Below are 18,309 nucleotides of genomic sequence, written 5' to 3'. Positions count from 1 at the left end.
TATATAACTGGTCTTAGACATTTAAGGGTAATTACAAACTACACCTTAACTCTGGGCTCCCCCGACTGAAGTTTATATTCCTTTTACCACCCTACTGTTCAATTCATACTCTATTCGTTAGACAATAAGGAGCCTCTCCATCCCTGCATATTCTCCCTATATGACCTAGTGCTTACTTTGTCATAATCACACATTAGCACGAAACCAGAATTCCTTTGAAATAGGCAGGTAAATCCGACAAAATGTGCACAGTATGTCTACAGGTGGAGCATGTGTCTCCATTGTCCAGACCAGGCTTCTGAACACAGCATCCTCGTGTTCGAGCAGACCCAACTCAAAGCCAATGCACTGTTAGATAGTTCCCGTGTAGTAGGTAGAATAATGGTTACAACCTCCACCCCTGCCAGAAGATGTTGGCCTTTGAACCCCTTCAGCTTGAAGTTGCATGTATATGGTAAGAGGGACTTAGGCAGCTGACATTAAATTAAGGATTTTGAGATGAGGAGATTAACCCTTGGTTATCTGGGTGAGCTTCATGTCACCACCAGATCTACAAGAGTGAAGCAGGAATAGCAAAAGTCAGATTTGATCCTTCCATACTATTGACTTTGAAGATGGAGGATGGAGCCACAGGCCAAGGAAAGCAGTAAGCCTTTAGAAGGTGGAAGGGGTAAAAGGAAATGAATTCTTTCTCAGACCTTTCGGAAGCAGCATAGCACTGCCAAAAAACTTGACTTTTTTTTAGTTCAGTGACACTTCTGACTCTCAGGACAGTAGAACTATAAATTCATGATAAAGAACTACATTTTTACAGCAAGAAGAAGCTAATATCATTTCCAAAAAGTGACATGAGTTGAAAAGAAATGTACTCATTACCTGGCTTATGTAACTATAACCTCTCTCTAAATCACCTTTACAAAAACAATTAAAAATATTTATTTAAAGTGTCCTATTCATCGAATAGACAGAGTCTGTACCAGATCAGGGCTGTGACCTTGTGAAACCAGGAAATCAGTGGGTTGCAAAGCATCTCTGTCAATCTTTTCCTGAGTCTCTTTTAGGAGTCTCTGGGGCCCAGGAAAGCTCTTTTCCTGTTCTTTTCATGAACTGCTATAGGTTAACTGATCTGGATTCAATAATGTTGCCAGGTAATAAAGAACAGGAATATATTATAACCACGGTTTCAAAAGTCATAAAAATTAGAGATGGCAAGAACAGTGCACAATTAGGATATTCTAATTTAGAATCAGGACATTTGCTTCCCAGGATGAGGGGCTTTCTACCCAGTCAGCACTAAGACAGAAAGGCTGCTTGCTGTGGATTGTTGGAGGGAGCAGGGATGGATTTTTTTCCAAGGGTGTTAAAGTGAGTAAGAGCAAATAATCAATGCTGGGCCGAAGAGGCTTGTTAGTTATTTAGTTTGCCTGGGTAAGCAACATCTGTGGAAAAAGTAGCCCTCACCTCTCAACTTAAAGATACTTATAGCCGGATCAGAAGGTGGTATAAAGACATGATAATTAAGTGAAAGAATAAACTATAACTGCAGGCTGTAGTGAAATCAAATGAGGTCTCAGAGGTCACTGATTTGATCCCTGCACGGATGCCTGAGGCATCTTCACATTATCTTTTCATCTTCACCCCTTGGTCCTAGTGCCACTGGCTTGCAGACACATACAGTCATTCGAAACTGGGGCTTAACCCTGCAAAGCTTTGAGGCACTGGATAGTAAGTATGGGACCCACCATCAGTGTTTGGTGACTTCAGGCGATTCCCAAGTGCAGCCTTTGTGAATGCTCTTTTTCTAGAGTTGAGGATGGTTCAAATGAATTGAATCATCTTTTTTTGTTTTTGTTTTTTAGGTGTGACTTTTATCCGCTTAGACAATCCAAAGCATCCTTGCCAATGTGGGTCCCTGTTTATAGACATTTATATGGTACCTGTTTAGAGACATTTATCTACCAATAGATAAACTTGGCTTCATCAAAATAAAAATCTTTTGTGTTTCAATGGACATTAACAAGGAAGTAAGGCAACCAGAGAGGGGGAAAAATATTTACAAGTCATACATCAAGAGTGATAGATCCATAATATGTAAAGAGTTATTAGAACTCAATAGTAAATAATTCCGTTAAAAATGTGAAAGGAACTGCAACATTTTTTCCCAAAGAAGATACATAAAAGTATAATCAACTTCTAATATCTCTCTCACAAAGCTATCTAAAAATCAGTGTTCTGAGCTATCCATTTGGCTGCTTTGTTGGCATGCCTGGACCTGCCTTCCTCCAGCTCTGGCCCTCCATCTGTGGATCCCATGGCCCATTTCAGGGACAGGCAAACAAGAAAACTGAGGAAAACCCTTGGATTTTCCAAACAGTGACTATTTGACAGAAAAGTTAAGAACTGGCTGTGTGAGTATCTTAGAAGTTGTATAAGGCAACGGGAACTTTTTAAAGTTTTCTCTTTTGGATTTAAAGTAAGTATTTTGCTTATTTCTTTGCTTATGTGAAGCACTCTTATTCACAAAGCAATTAGGAAACAATACAGAGGATATTTATTCAAGAGCTAAGCCATGTAGTGCCAATGTAAATACATCAGCAGTGACAGGAAAGGAGAACAGAACGTTCTGTTGACTCCTAACTTTGGTTGCTATATTAAGTACACACAAGGGATTCTAAACTGATTTTAAATAAGATTCTTGTTATTTTTTGGAAGTTTTTTTTTGTTTCAAATTAGAAATACACAACAAATTACATGGGATGTTTAAGTAAAAAATATAGTGAAACAAGAGATAAGAGCAAACATTTAGTGTAAGCTAATACCCCCATGACAATAAAAAGATGACATCATTCAGATGCCATCTCTAGAGTTTAATCAGAGACTATTAAAAGTCAATAGTTGCTGGGTGTCGGTGGCTCACGCCTGTAAATCCTAGCTACTCAGGAGGCTGAGAGTTGAGGATCATGGTTCAAAGCCAGCCAGGGCAGGAAAGTCCACGAGACTCTTATCTCCAATAAACCACTAGAAAACCAGAAGTGGCGCTGTGACTCAAGTGGTAGAGCGCTCGCCTTGAGCTGAAGAGTGCAGGAACAGCACCCAAGCCCAGAGTTCAAGCCCCATGACCGACAAAAAACAGACAAACAAACAAACAAAAAACACCACCACCACCACCAAAAAACCTCAATAGTTTTCAATACTTAGCAACAGGTGGGCACATTTTGATTGACAGGACGCCACTGATATCTGATGTGATGAAGTAACACCTAATGCTAAGCATCCTATAACACATGGTCCAAAGTGGTAGTAATAGTACAATGGTAGAGAAATTCTGGGTTAAACAGAGCATAACCATTCCATAGAATACTATACAACCATTAGTGATCAGTGATTCTCAACTTTGACTTCATATTACAATACAAAATGAGTCATATGCATAGCTTTTCAAAGGTCCCACTCGTAATTAATCAGGATCAGACTCTCTGGGACAGTATCTAGACATAACTATGTTTCATGTTCTTTCTAGGTGACTGTGATGTATGACTAGACAGGAGAAGCACTAACTTGAATTACTATTATACAGAGATATTGAATGACATGGAAAACATATATATTAAGTTAAAATACAATGTAACAAAACTGTACACAATGTTATTAAGTTTTTATTAAAAGTAATGAACACTGGATGCTGGTGGATTATGCCTGTAATGCCGTAATCCTAGCTAATCAGGAGGCTGAGATCTGAGAATTGTGGTTCAAAACCAGCCCAGGCAGGAAAGTCCATGAGACTCTTATCTCCAGTTAGCCCAGAAAACTGGAAGTGAAGCTATAACTCAAAACTGAGCAACTGAGCTCAGAGACAGTGCCAGGCCCTAAGTTCAAGACTCATGACTGACCAAAAAAAAAAGTTATGAACTATATAATGTATATGTCCTTAAAAATATAGATACATAAAATGGTGCCAATGTGCAAGAGTATTTGTCTATATTTTATGACATTCTCATGGTGACTTTGTGTTTCTTTGTAATAAGTCTCATGTGGCTATTTCTTCTAAAACTAAACATACTAGGACTATATTACCCAGCAATCTTGTGGTGGTCAAATGTTTCAGAGGTTGACTGTATCAATATATCCTAACATTGGACAAGGTTTTACAAGACACTGCCAATAAGAGCTACTAGATAAATTGTAAACAGGACTTATCTATATTATTTCTTAAGAATGCATGAAAATTTACAATTACATTAAAATTAAAATTTTTTTACTCAGATAGGTTTTTTTTAATTGTTTTGATTTTCCTGAATCTTTAACTTAAAAGATTAGTCAATCAGATTCCTGTATAATATGATTATAATCATTTTATATATCATATGATTATAACTAGATTATAATCAGATAAGTCAGGTTCTAGAGTTTAATTTTTAAAAAGCCAATAGGAACTAATTGTAGCAACAAACAAAAGCACTTGCTGTGTTGGAACAAAACCCAAGAAAATTTATCTTTCCAATTGCAACAGAATATGTATGTAGCAAAAAAAAAAAACCCAAACAAAACAAAACCCATTCTGCCTTATGAAACCAAAATATTGGCAACAGTTCTAACTGCCTATGTATAAGAATTCAGTTTTCAGTTATCAGAGCTTCTGTGGGCAAAATCAGGGCATCCTAACCCTGGGAACATTCCCATTTATTGCTCACAAAGTGACACTGACTCAACTTACCTTGTAGTGGAAGAGAAACAGTCCACAGAACAGGCTGTACAGGTCTGCTGTGAGCAGAGAGAGATTGACGGAGGTGGCGCTGGTTTTCTTTATGACGATGGGCATAAAGCTATATAGACCAAACATGCAGGCACTAAAGCCAACGTAGAGCAGTCCTAGGAGGAAAGAGAAAGCAACATCAAGGCCTACTTCAAGCAGATCCAGCCACCACAGGACAAGGACAAAGGGGAATGGACACACCATCTATGATTTACACAAGATAGTTTTACTTTTGCCTTATTTATCATAGTTATCATTAACCAATCCACAGCTAAAATAAAATGAATAGTCAACATACCTTTTTCTATGTGTGGAAAATGCACTTTGCACTGCTCAGTATACCCCTGACATTCTGATTCTTCCAGGAAGAAGAGTCTTAGCTAATGGTGATATCCAGAAGCTTGTGAATTCTATTCCCATCTGTACTGTAACTAACTTTTGTTGTCCATGTGTTTAGGAAATTGTACCCATTTTTAATTTGCAAAATAAAGACAAAACCTCTCGGTATTATGTATGGTTCACAACAATGAACAATTACATAGTTTTTGAAATGGATGAGATGATATGTCCAGAGAGATCTGGAGTTAGAAGACTGCAAGAGAGCCTGGCGCTGGTGGCTCTGGCCTGTAATCTTAGCTAATCAGGAGGCTGAGATCTGAAGATTGTAATTTGAAACCAACCAGGACAAAAATGTCCATGAGATTCTTACCTCCAATTAATCACAGGAAAACCCTGAAGTGGAGCTGTGGCTCAAGTGGTAGAGTGCTAGCCTTGAGCAAAAGGAGCACTGGGACAGTGCCCAGGCTGAGTTTGAGTCCCAAGACCAGGGGAAAAAAAAAGATTGCAGAGGATGGTGGTGTCTTTGGCAGATCATCCCTCTAAACCCAGAAAGTCTTGTCAATTTTTTTCAAACGTTTGGGATTCTGTTCAGTTGTGCCTCCCAAATAGGGAGCCTTACCCTCACCTCAGCTTTTCTATGGATTCTCATAGGTTGAGAGATACTTTGAAAATATATCCTCAAACCCCCCCTCTCTTCCTCTCTCTCAAAACCTACACAATAGTTAATACTCATGCAGTTTTACATAGTCCCAAGCAGGAGTTCACTGCTCATTCTAGGTTCTATCTTTACAGATGATGATACAATGCAAATTCAGAAAAGAAATGCTTCATTTCTTTACCTAGAAAGATGATAATGCATAATTCAGAGAATTATTTTTTTGGAATTACAGTGCAATAAAAACAACCTTTCCAAAGGACTCTTCGATTCAATGTGCCTAGTGTGGGCTGTGGATGATTGATCTGAATCCTGCGAATGTGGGAGGAATTTGGTAGGGGCTGGGTATTCAGCCTCTGTATAAAAATGAGCGATTTTTTCCAGAAAAAAAATTCGGCATGTCTCCATGCAAAGTATTTAAGGGCACAGGTCCTTGTTCTATATAAGTTTTGGTTCCAAGTTTAAGAAAAGACACATCAGACATCTGTAAAAATTCTTTTGATCATTAAATGAACAAACAGTGCAATAGCCCCCTCTAGCGTGGCGGACCTGCCCTCCATGCTAAGAGGAGAGGGATTCCCCCATTTCCTATTTCAGTAAAGGAGGAGACCTTGTGTGTATGTTTTGTCACCACTATCAGGTGATTCTGATTCTCCATCAGAAGTTGTAATTTCCTAAAAGTAGTCAATTTCCCCTGAAGTTGAATTTCGTCCTACTTATAATTCATTTTCCTTTTAATCAAGTTACTAAAAATGCCATAAATACTAGATAATATATGACTAATACATGAAAGATATAAAAATTAATTCAATGTTCCTTAAAGAAATCTGTGGTTAATAGATTAGGAACAAGATTCGTAATTAAATTAATTCACTAAAATGATCAAATTTGGATATAATCAGGACAGCTTGCCCTCCCTCCCCTCCTACCTTGCTTCTGTCTTCTTTTTTAAAAGCCTCATTGATTTGGATCATACCATGACTGGGTTAGAAACTTCCAGAATCCTACCTCTCTACCATATTCATGTTATTTGGAATACCACACATGGCTCTGATGTTTTATATTTACTCCCTTATTCATCCATTATTCTGAGTTCTACCATGCACTTGGCCCTGCGCCATGCACTAGGAATACAATGAAATGCAGGAGAGATGAGGAACTTGGAGTTGCTGTTGGTAAGGGTTCTTACAGAGAGTGGCAGGAGGCTTGCTTGCTTTAGTAAAATGGACACTTATGGCTGCTTTGTGGAGACTGTATTTACCTTGAGTAGGAAAGACTAACAGGATATTGGAGGAGGTAGGGAATGAGTATTTTAGGCAAAAGATCAGCACATGAAAAAATTCTGAGAATGATGTGACATATTCTAGGACCTTCAAGGCTCAGAATGATCAAAGGGTCACTAGCCAGAAGTAAAGTAGAAAAATCAGGAAGGAGGTAGGTTATAGTCAGCCCTTGTGCTCTGGAAGAAATTTGTATCGTATCTAGTCACAATAGGAAGCTGTTGAGTAGTTTATAGCAAATGTCTGATAAAATCAAATCTCCTTTAAATTTTTTTTATTTCTTGAGATCCTATGGTCTTGTTATGTAGCCCAGACAACTCTCCTCGTCCCCAATACCTGTGACAGGATAAACATTTGACATTGGCTACTCTGTGAGGGAAGGGTGGGAGGAGATGAGTGAGAAATGAGCATCCTCATTTGGGCAAGAGGCTAATGGCTCACTGGTGCTTGCTTGGAAGGGCAAGGGAGAAGAAAGGAGGTGGGTCTCTGAAGACTCAGCAAGCCCTGAGGACGGGCTGGAGGTGGGCAGTGAAAGAAAGAGAGGGCATTAAGGTTGCCATGGTTATGGCTAACATGAAAACTGAAGGAAGCACGATGCCATTTATGAAGATAAAGAGAACTTGGTGTTCATAGGGACGTAAAAGTTCTGTGTTAGTTTCAAATGCACAAGTGCATGCATGAGAATCTGTCCATTAAGGAGCTGGATATGCCATGGGTGGGCTTAGAGAAGAGGTGTGGCTTTACAAACACACTTGGAGAGGCAAGGAGAACAGGAAAGCAGGTATACAGCAGACTTATCCCACAGGTCAGGCGAACTCAGAATACCTGCAGCTTAAACATTCTAAACGTACTTGATAGAACAGTAAACATAACATACAGGGAGAAAGTGAAACACATATACCATAATGGCTGATCGATAGATTATCTAGCATTTTGATGTCTTGTAGGTAAAATACAACCACACGATTAAATGAACAGTCAGAAGGCAGGACTGCCTCACTTTGCTGATTAGCTTTTCTTGGATGGCCACTGGTAGATGATGGATGTTAGTAATGCATCTGAAGACCCAACTTGTCCACGTTGGGTTTTCCATTGGTCAAACAATTGAATCTCTTTTTGGCTGGCAACTAAATAATGGCTGCTATAATTATTTATAGATATAGTTATGTATATAACCATTTCTCATGTAAACTGCTTGCTGTCTCACTAAGAATACAATTTGATCACTCGTGTCCTGGTGTACTGAAGAGATTGAAAATGATACTACCCACTGAAACAGACTGAGCACTTTCTATAAGACATGCACTGTATATACACTCATATCCTCTACAGTACACGGGGGCCGGCATTACGTATACTGTATGTTATTACTATGATTATCCTTTAAATTATCTGCCTAAACAGATGTGGAGATAGGCTTGGAGACAAGAAACACAGTATATACCATATGAATAGGGTATATGAATATGGTACTGACTGTATCAAGAAACACCGTCCACACCATATTCAACAGAGAAGCCTGAATGCAGCATAAGCTATGAGGGTATTTGAGTGGGTGGTAAGGGATCAGGGATGATGAGGCAAGCAGAGATTGGCACAGCAGGAGAAGTCACTCACGCCTCAAGAGCTAGAGAAATGTAGGCAAGAGGCCATGTTACCAGCTGTCAGCAGATAGAGATACCCTGCAGAGGTAGAATCACACCAGATACAGCCATTGGCAGAGACCCTGCCCCCTGACAGTGGAAAACAGGGAGGAGTAGGGCTTTAAGGAAGTGTCCTAACTTTATCTCATTATGTATGAGCTGTATTATGATACATGGATATAGCACGTATTTGTACATTTGTGTATGCTGCATGTATTTTACTTCATTTCTTTGGGATCCAATGGTGTTCCTCCTCCCCTCTCTGGCATGGTTAAAGTGATGGCTTAGAAACAGACCTGTCTAAGAGACTGCATGGGGTGGAGTAGTGTTGTAAAATGAGGAGGGAGAGAAAAACTCATGACAGAGCATAGGAAATCTTGGATTCTATTTTCTTGGGTTACTCTTAAGTGACTTTCCAGGAGTTTGAAGGTGAGAGAGTCTGACCTCCAATGATGTCTCCATGACTTTTTTTTTTTTTCCACCAATCCTGAGGCTTGAACTCAGGGCTCAAGCGCTGTTCCTGAGCCTCTTAATGCTCAAGGTTTGTGCTTTATGAGCCACAGCTCCACTTCTGGCTTTTTTTCTGAGGAGTTTATTGGAAATAAGAGTCTCACAGACGTTCCTGCCCAGGCTGACTTTGAACTGTGATCCTCAGATCTCAGCCTCCTGAGTAGTTAGGAATCCAGGCGTGAGCCACTGGTGCCTGGCTCTCCGTGCCTTTTTGGCCTACGAATTTCAGTGGCTTCACTGCCATCTCCTACTTTCCCAGAGGAGAGCACAATGGCCACCCACAGCCTCCTGCTGTTCATTCTACCCACTTCTCTCTGGCCAGTATTTTTCTTTTTTAAAGAGTGAAGGCAGCACATACCCACTTCTTCACTATGATTTGTTCACTTCTCATTTACTAAACACAGATTCCTCAAATGCCACATGCCTAGCACTGAGCTAAACACCTAGATCATCTCATTGGTCAAGGGAGAGTTAAAGAGACCAAAGGTGGCCCTGATACAAAATCCTCAAACCCAGCTCGACAAGTGTTTCAGAAAGAAACTGACGGATATGTGATTCTCCTTCTAGGCCATTTTTGCTTCATTTCCCATCAGGAATTAAATAGATGGCTCTGTAATGTGTCCCTTTTACACTGTCTTCATCATCTTGAACTACAGGGAACTGACGTTTTAATGGCAATGCGGGAGCTCAGGATAGAACTGTCTTTTGATGACACATTTAACTAACACTGGATTTTAACGGAATATCAGTGCATGTGCCCAGGACATCCATATAATTAGAGGACAAGTTCTTTTTGATTGCTGCCATTACCATCAACATCAAATTACTTTACACTCACAGACCACTGTGTATGAAGTACCAAAAGGCAGTATTTGTAAATAATAGTTGCAAGTCTTGGCTTTGAGAGTCCCAGAAGAACACCCTGCACCCTGAAGCTGGTCTCCCTCCCTCCCCTCTTCTCCCTTTCCTTCCCTTCATCCCCTTTCCCCCATCACCCCTTCTTTGTCTCCTTTCTATTGACTTTTATTTGGTTATAACATTCTGTACCCACACTTGAGAAATACCAAATAGAGGGCTCTGAGACAGACACAAGGGCTGGTGAGCCCTTGACATCACTGAGAGTCCTTTCCATAGCCCAGGGGGCTGTGGAGGGAGTCATGTCAGTAATCAGTGGCTTGCTCGGAGGCTGGTAGGAAGCAACATGGATAAAGGCAAGCTTATGTCACTGTTGGTTTCCTTCGTAGACAGAATGTGATAAGCTGTTGGTTGCATCACAGCTAGGTAATTTGGAAAAAAGCAGCCAGCTTCGGCAGCCAGGCACCTATATTTTCCCCTTCCATTTGAATTCATTCAGGACACACTTGGCAAGCATCTCTTTGGTTGGCTTAAGCCCAGCTCTGTGCTCACTGCCCACGTGCCTCTGGATGGACCGCCGGAGGGAGCTAAGTGGCTGTGTAATCTATCATTAGAGCAACACCTAGACTCTCAAATCCTCGTCCTATTTTTTTTGTCCCCAGAGGAAAGTGGTTTAGAATCTAAGACACCCTGGATGACTATTAAGTAACACAAAACAGCCTGGCATTTTCTAAATGCACTTGGAAATCAGTTAGCCGTTTCTTTTTGTACAAATCACTCTCTTCATTCTCTTCTCTAAAGCTGTTGATAGGTTCAGAATGCCCATTACATTGTTTCCTTTCCTGCCTTTGTTGTTGTTGTTGTTGTTAAATTCAGTTTTTTCCCCTTTACTAAAATGCCCCTTTTTAAAGATCACGCTCGTTTTGTATTTCCTGGCTGGAGCAACTTGCTGTCATTTCTGTGCCACCGCTACCTTGGGGTATTTTTATTCCTGGTTGGTCTTTAACCTAGCAACACACTTTGGTGCCTAACCTAATGGCACCTTGACAATGATAACACAGAGAAGCTCAAGGGAGAAACAAGTCACAAGAAGGCTCCTCACAGTGCTCAGGAATTCTTCCCCTGGCAAGGAGATTTCATCATCTTTTCTCCCCTGCCATTCTGAATCTTTACCTGACCCTGACTCACATCACTTTAAAAAAAAAAAAAAAGACTTTGTCATTTTTATTTTTCAATCTTATCTTAAAATAGTTGTACAGAGGGGTTGCAATTCAATATGTCAGTCTGTGGGTACAGTTTGTCTTGATCAATGGTACCCCTTCTTCCACTGTTCATATTACTTTAACAAACATTTCTCTAGTTTATTGAAGACTGCATCTTAGGCAAGCAAAGCCCTTACCTATTTGCCAATCCCAGGGCACCTTTAACAGCTCCTTGTGCTCCATAATGGCCCTGTGAATTCAAACAAAGTGGAGCCCATGAGTAAGAGAAGAATGAGCACTACTTGCTTTTTTTAACCTGATTTTTTTTTTTTTACTTTTTAAATTTCACACATGGTTTGTATTATATTTGCATTAAACAGAATTTTTCATGAGTAAGTCTTAAGTTACCACACAACAACAAAAAAAAGCATATGCTACCTACTTACCATATTTATACGATCGTTAAAACAACCAATTCAATTTAAAATATAACTGTGGAGCCACACAAGAGGAAGCCTACATGCTGGTTATCCCTGGAAAATCTTGCTGGGTGTGTGGCTGGCAGTAGTGAGCCTCTGCTAGTGGGCTTGGAGAAGTGCTAATCTCCACTGTCCTTCTTGTCCAAACAGCTAGCACATATACTCTCTCTCCGTCAGTTGCTTTCTAAGAAGCAAAAAGGCTCAGAACGTTTCAGTGCTCACGGCATTCGTTAATTTTCTGAGTGAGCAATTTTGTGATTGAGGTTTCTCTATAGCAGTGGTGCTCCAAGTTTTAAAGGTCATCTGAAAACATCATCTTCTGGGTCTTATTCCCAGAGATTCTTTCTCAGAAGATCTGGTTTAGTTCCTGGATGTGCAACTCTGATAGGTTCTCTGGTGATGACATTACTCCTGGCCTAAGGACTTGACTTTGAAGACCAAGGCTCAGTGAACACTGGTAGACCAATGAACTTTCAGAGAACACTGGAAGACTAGGAGTCAGGCAGGCACCTCTCTACCAACATTGTTTTGGCCCCAGTGTTCCCTTGATGTGCCTTATTTGCCATATAAACCTTTATTCCAGCAGCAGTGTCCTCCAAAGAGCTCAGTTACCAATAACAGACCATCACAGACACAAATGAGCACAAGAAACTCTCAATATGTATATGTGATTAGTCTTTCTTTCAAGAAAAGAGCAAACTTATAAAAGGGAAATTACAAGGTGTAAGTTTCTTAGGAGTTGTCACTAGTAAACAGAATGTGCCTTTTTCAGTGTACCTCAAGTTATAATATTTTTTTTACTTCTCCTAATAATAATAACCCATTTACTAGTTTAGGAGAATAGATACATTTCTAACATTTTCTCGCAAATTATCTTCAAGGTCCATTAACTGTCTTATGATAATTTGTTATAAACATGTTTAGTGTGGAAGAGATTTACTTAATTTTTTATGAAATTTGCACATTTTATAAGACTGCTGTGTGGGAGGTTGGTGATTGCTTTTCTGCCTTAATTTCTATTCTCCAAGGACAAAAAAAAATTATGACAATAACATCCATTTATCCCATTCTTTGAAAATATTGTTATTTTATTTTTACTTACAATTGAATTCCACTGAAAAATGCACCAAAGAGACCAATCATTCCTAGGAACTCCACTCGGCTCAGGGTCCGGATGATGTATTCTTCCCAGACGTTAGAGATGCCATACAGTGTGGCTCCTCCCAGAACCAGAAGGTCTCCTACCAGCTTATTTTCTCCTAGGACCCAAAGGAAACAGGAAGTTTCATTGAAATTTTCTTAACAAGAATTGAACACCAGCAAATTGAGCTTCCTTCTATTTTATTCTGACATCTTTATAAGAAGTCATGTGACTTCCAATTGAAATTGCCTGAAGGTGGTATTATTGTTATTGTTATTATTATTAAATTCTCTAGATGTGTTCTGATATATGAGGTTACCTATGTTGACACAATTAGAAGTTTGAGGGACTAATTCCTTTCACATCAATTCTGCCTTTTGAAAAGTTGGGTGTTATCGATGTATGCACATGTTATTTTTGTATTGAGGTATTTATCCAGCTATTGAGTGAACATTCTACAGGACATGAAGAATCAATTTCCTCCCTCTAGTACAGACACAGAACGTCTAACAGAGCAGTCAATACTATGTTCTTCTCACAGTCACAATGTGATAGTGGGAAAACAGCAAGGGAAGGGGTAACAATGCTCGTCAAGAAATGTCCTCATTGCCTCACTCACATAACTGTCACCCCCTGTACAGCCTCGGTACAATAAAGTAAAATTTAAAAAATGTGTGACAGGTTCAGACAATGAGACTAAAGGAATTTCTAAGTTGAAAATTTCAACTTCAAAGAATGAAAATATATGTAAGCCATTAGTATTTTTTTTTTTTTATAAAAGTGGCTTTAAATTCAGTTTTGGTTGTTTTGGCTTCTTACTCTTAATAAATGATTTAGCCAGTATTTCTGGTAATCAGGCAAAACTTCCCATTCCAGGAAGTTTGCAGCCAGGCCGAGATTGAAAATAAGCCTTACTGGTGGCTTTGTTATCCACGTAATCTCATAAATTCTGTGCTCACTTTGAATAAGGAGTTGAGTGGCCCTGAAGACATGCAGCTCTGGAGAGGAAATGGTGCTCACTTCACCAAGAGTCTGGCACAAATACAACTGTAGAATTAGAATTTCATTGTCCACTGGGAGCCATGAGCACATTCTAGGTGGTGGGTTTGCGTGTAAGAATCGCTACAGGGCTTGGAAGGACCTCTGCACACGACTATCTTGGAAGATCTACTCTATCACCATTTTTTGGAAGGCAACTTCCCACATCTGGTAATGATTTGGAGGGGGCGACGGGGGTTAGGGGAGTCGGGGTTGGGGGAGGAGGGGTTAGGGGAGTCGGGGTTGGGGGAGTGGGGGTTGGGGGAAAAGGGGGAAGAAGAGACTCTGAAAGACACAATTCTTTGTGTCACTCTCAAGGGGATGGAGCAGAGAATGAGATTCTGGGTGGGCTCAGAACTTTCCATGCATTCCTCAGGAGTAACTATCACTATCTAGCAGATGAGCTGAGAAGTTGATGAGGTCCCAGTGAAAAACAACAAAAACTTCTAGGGAAATTAAAGTTGCTGAGATCTAGCAGCATCTTCAGGAACCTAATTAATCTTTATGAATCAATGATAAATTTTATGTAGTTCATTGAGGAGCAACCTCTAAGACAAAACATATCTATAACTGAAATTATGAAGAACATGACTTAGTCTCTTTTCATTAAGGAGACATTTCCTAATCTTGTGATGACATAAAGCTACTACTATGACTATCAATTATCATTATACTACTGAAGTATAAAAGAGAGGCTGAATAGAATTCTTGGTTAATAAAATTAGTTTTCTATGAATGGATTCAGAAAAGTGAAGTGATAATATAATTTTTTTTAAAGAAAATGAATTTTTAAAAAATGTAATGGGCCCTGGATCTGTAATATTTTAATAGGAATTAGGAGAACATTGATCTATCTTTTCAGTTATACAAAGAGGACTCACTGTGTGGGTGAATCATTTCACCAATGTTTTTTTTTCCCAACTCCATATTTGCTCAGCTAAGATCCATTCTGTGAGGTGTCCTTCCCCTAGAGGAGATTTATTTCACCAGTATTGAGTCTGATTCTAATCAAACCAATCATAATTACTTTGTAAGCACTGTTTCCTCTTATTAGAGTTTTGTTTAATTACCAGAAAGCACCATGTTTGGAATGGCATTTGTTATGTGTGGTGGTAAGAGAAGGAAGGCTACTTAACATTACTACTCATCAATAGGTCACGAACTATATGGTGAATTGTGTCTTGCTGGCAAATGGAAAGGCTATTAGGGACAACTTAGAAAAATGTACATCTTACTGAATCTGAGTTCCAAATAGGGATCTGCTCTCTTATTTTCCAAGGATCCACTTTAAATCCTAACATTTCACATCTGGGACATCCTCATTATATGAGTCCCAACTATGGAAGAATAAGAATTGAATGGTCTGGTAGAAACAATTCTGTCTAGATTTTACATTTCTATCACATAATTTAGGTAATGTTATACCCTTTCACAACTTTTTTTTGTCTTCCCTGAGCCTTGATTTTTTTTATCTGCAAATATGAGAATACATTTTTGCGGTTATTAAGATTAATAAATGGGCTGGGAAGGTGGCTCAGTGGTAGAGTGCTAGCCTTGCATGCTTGAGGCCCTGGGTTCGATTCCTCAACACTACATAAGCAGAAAAAAAGCCGGAAGTGGTGCTGTGGCTCCAGTGGTAGAGCGCTAGCCTTGAGCTGAAGAGCTGAGGGACAGTGCCCAGGCCCAGAGTTCAGGCCCCACGACTGGACCCCCCTCCCCAAAAAAAGATTAATATGTGAGAAAACACCAGGTACCAGAACACACACAAAAATGTTGTTTTTATTAGGCTGTGTTTAATTATCTGATTTCGTGAAAATATTTTTTCTTGAAATAGAAAATTTTGTCTAATAATAAAAATATTGTTATGAATAACTAATATCCTCAAATATTACTGTGACAATAAGTATGTTATAATAGGAAGGGATTATTCTGAAAAGGCAAGAAATAATTTCTATAATGATACCTACTTGTTTTGTATTAATCCTATTGCTTGTTAACTTTTCTTTTTACAATTATACCTTTTTTTCTTTTTCTTTTGTCAGTTGTGGGGCTTGAACTCATGGCCTGGCCACTGTCCCTGAGCTTTTTCTACTCAGGGCTATCACTCTGCCACTTTGAGCTACAGCTCCACTTCTGGCTTTCTGGTGCTTAATTGTAGATAGACTTCCCTGCCTTGGATAGCACTGAACCATGATCCTTAGATCTGAGACTCCTGAGTAGATAGGATTATAGGCACAAGCCACCAGTGCTAGGCTCATACATGTTTTTGGAGAAAAACAGAAGTCATGGTGATCCATCTCTTGGGCTTTACCAAGAATCATTACACACTCCAATATCAGTAATATTTTCAGGAACAACTTTTATAGCATACCTCCATCTCCCTAAATAAGTGGAATGCCTATAAAGTTGACCTTAAGCTGAGATAGCAAAGACCCAGGCATATCTAGCCCACCAATTTCAGCCAACAGAAAAGTTATTGTAGGGCCTTTAGCGCTATGATCCTAATACTCCATTTTTATACATTTTATCATAAAGGTGGTGTACAGAGGGGTTACAGTTACATAAGTCAGGTAATGAGTACATTTCTTTTCCAACAGGTTAGCTCTTCCCTCATTTCTCCCAGTTTTTTTTTTCCCTTCCGACCTCCACAAGTTGTATAGTTCATCTCCAACATAGTGTCTAGTGAGTATCACTGCTGCATTCTAACACTTCATGTGAAAGCCAGAAAACATTTTTTACAGGATTAGTCAATGCAAGTTAACTTCAACACAGACTGACCAGGGCATCTGGTCTTTCTTGAATGTAGAATGTAAGATGATGGCCAGCAACAATGGCTAGGGTCAGTGGAGAGAAATTTTTTAACTAATGGTACATACATCCGCTTCGTCTGTGTTTGCACAGCCTGTGGATCATTGAATAAGTGTAATTAAATGTAACTTCCAAACAACTGTCTATACCAAATCACCCCAAAATACTATCTGATTACCATATCAAAATCACAGATGACATGGAGTATAAGTTTAGCCCTTCAGATGCCCTCTACTGAAGTGCTATGAAGCCAGCATTTCACACAAGAGAATTTGGGAAACACTGGAATGTGTGCTTCTAGTTCATTTGTAGAGTCAGTGTGGAGTCTGTTATTAGGCTCTGGCTCTGGGAAACCCAGATTGTCTCTCTTTTGCTCTGTGCTGTAGTTTTATCTCTTAGGCACGTGGGAGAGGGTAGGGAAGCCTGCCCTGGAGGTCAAGAGTCTTGCGGGGGCGGGGGGAGGATGGTGTGTCTAAAGTCTCTGAGCTCTGTGACCTGAAGCAATTCACTTGGCTTTCTTGGATCTTGATGTTTTCATATGCCAGATATAAAAAAGCTGAACAAGGTCCTTTTTAGCTATAAAGTTCAATGGTGCGATGTAAATGGCACCATTTCAGAGACGTCATAGGACCAGTCTCATAAAGTGAAATGCTCCAATTTTGACTCTCTATTATTTAATTTCCTAGAAGAAAAGGCAATCTCAAGAACTATACAAAAATGGATACTTTCTAGTTCACTCCCAGTGTTAACAAAGGAGGTCCTTTTGTTGTCTTTCCAGACCCCTCTACAGTTCATGGATTTGGGGCTGTCTTAAAGAACTGCAGTGCTTTACAGTGGACCAGTCAGGAATCCCCAGCAGCACAGACATAGCTGACATAATTACAAAGTTTTTCCTAATAAGTCTGAGAGATGTGACTCCAATAATTCCTTCCCTCATCAAACAAAAACCCAGGCAGGAGGAGACTTAAACTTAGCTCTCCCTCATAAATGAAGCATCTTGGCCCAGTATTTCCACCTCTGACCATCAAGTCCAGCCCAGTAATTCTGGCTTCTAAAACTGCCTATAAATAAATGATGGCTCAGCTTTGAAGGACTGTCTGAATATTTCTGAATTCATGTAGGGAGGGCATAACAGCTGTGTTTTGCATCTTTCACTCTAGAAACATGTATTAAGTAATGTCTATTTTAGATATGAAGCCAACATGAACAGGACACAGATCTTGGGAAGACTCGGTTCCTGAAATTTTTGTTTCTACCTAACCACAGACATTCCATTTCCGGCCCTGGCCTCACCCCAAGGAGGAAGGAAGCAACCAAGTGAACATTCAGACTCACCTGCTCCCTGATGTCTTCCCACCAGCACATCTGCTCCTACCATGCAGCCCATTCCCAGGATGCAGACAACGATGCCGATGAAATGCACAGCCTTGTACCGGATCAGCAGGAAGAACCAGGAGAGCAAAATCACCACTGGAATCACAAAACAATCCAGGAGCTATTGGGAGGAGGAAGGTAAAAACAACAGGAGGTCAGGAGATGCTTTCCATGATACCAAGAAAAGTAATTTGGATGAGTCAAATACAGTTAAGTCAGGTAAGTCAGGATA

At 39.7% G+C, this 18,309-nt stretch overlaps 1 protein-coding gene across 1 annotated transcript in view; it reads right to left on the bottom strand.

Annotated features, from left to right (window-relative positions):
• Nucleotides 1-18,309, bottom strand: part of Slc35f1 (solute carrier family 35 member F1) — a 350,701-nt gene that overhangs the window by 17,434 nt on the left and 314,958 nt on the right. The window contains exons 4-7 of the mRNA XM_042667191.1: nucleotides 18,039-18,198; nucleotides 12,819-12,975; nucleotides 11,435-11,487; nucleotides 4,715-4,869 (exon numbers count right to left, since the gene is read on the bottom strand). Coding sequence (XP_042523125.1) covers nucleotides 4,715-4,869; nucleotides 11,435-11,487; nucleotides 12,819-12,975; nucleotides 18,039-18,198 — 525 coding nt within the window. The remainder of the gene's footprint in view (nucleotides 1-4,714; nucleotides 4,870-11,434; nucleotides 11,488-12,818; nucleotides 12,976-18,038; nucleotides 18,199-18,309) is intronic.

The sequence above is a fragment of the Dipodomys spectabilis genome, unplaced genomic scaffold (assembly GCF_019054845.1).
Source record: "Dipodomys spectabilis isolate Male_0828 unplaced genomic scaffold, ASM1905484v1 ptg000001l, whole genome shotgun sequence".
Lineage (NCBI taxonomy): Eukaryota > Metazoa > Chordata > Mammalia > Rodentia > Heteromyidae > Dipodomys > Dipodomys spectabilis.
The sequence above is the reverse complement of the archived record's forward strand: the minus strand, read 5'-3'. Positions and strand labels throughout refer to the sequence as shown.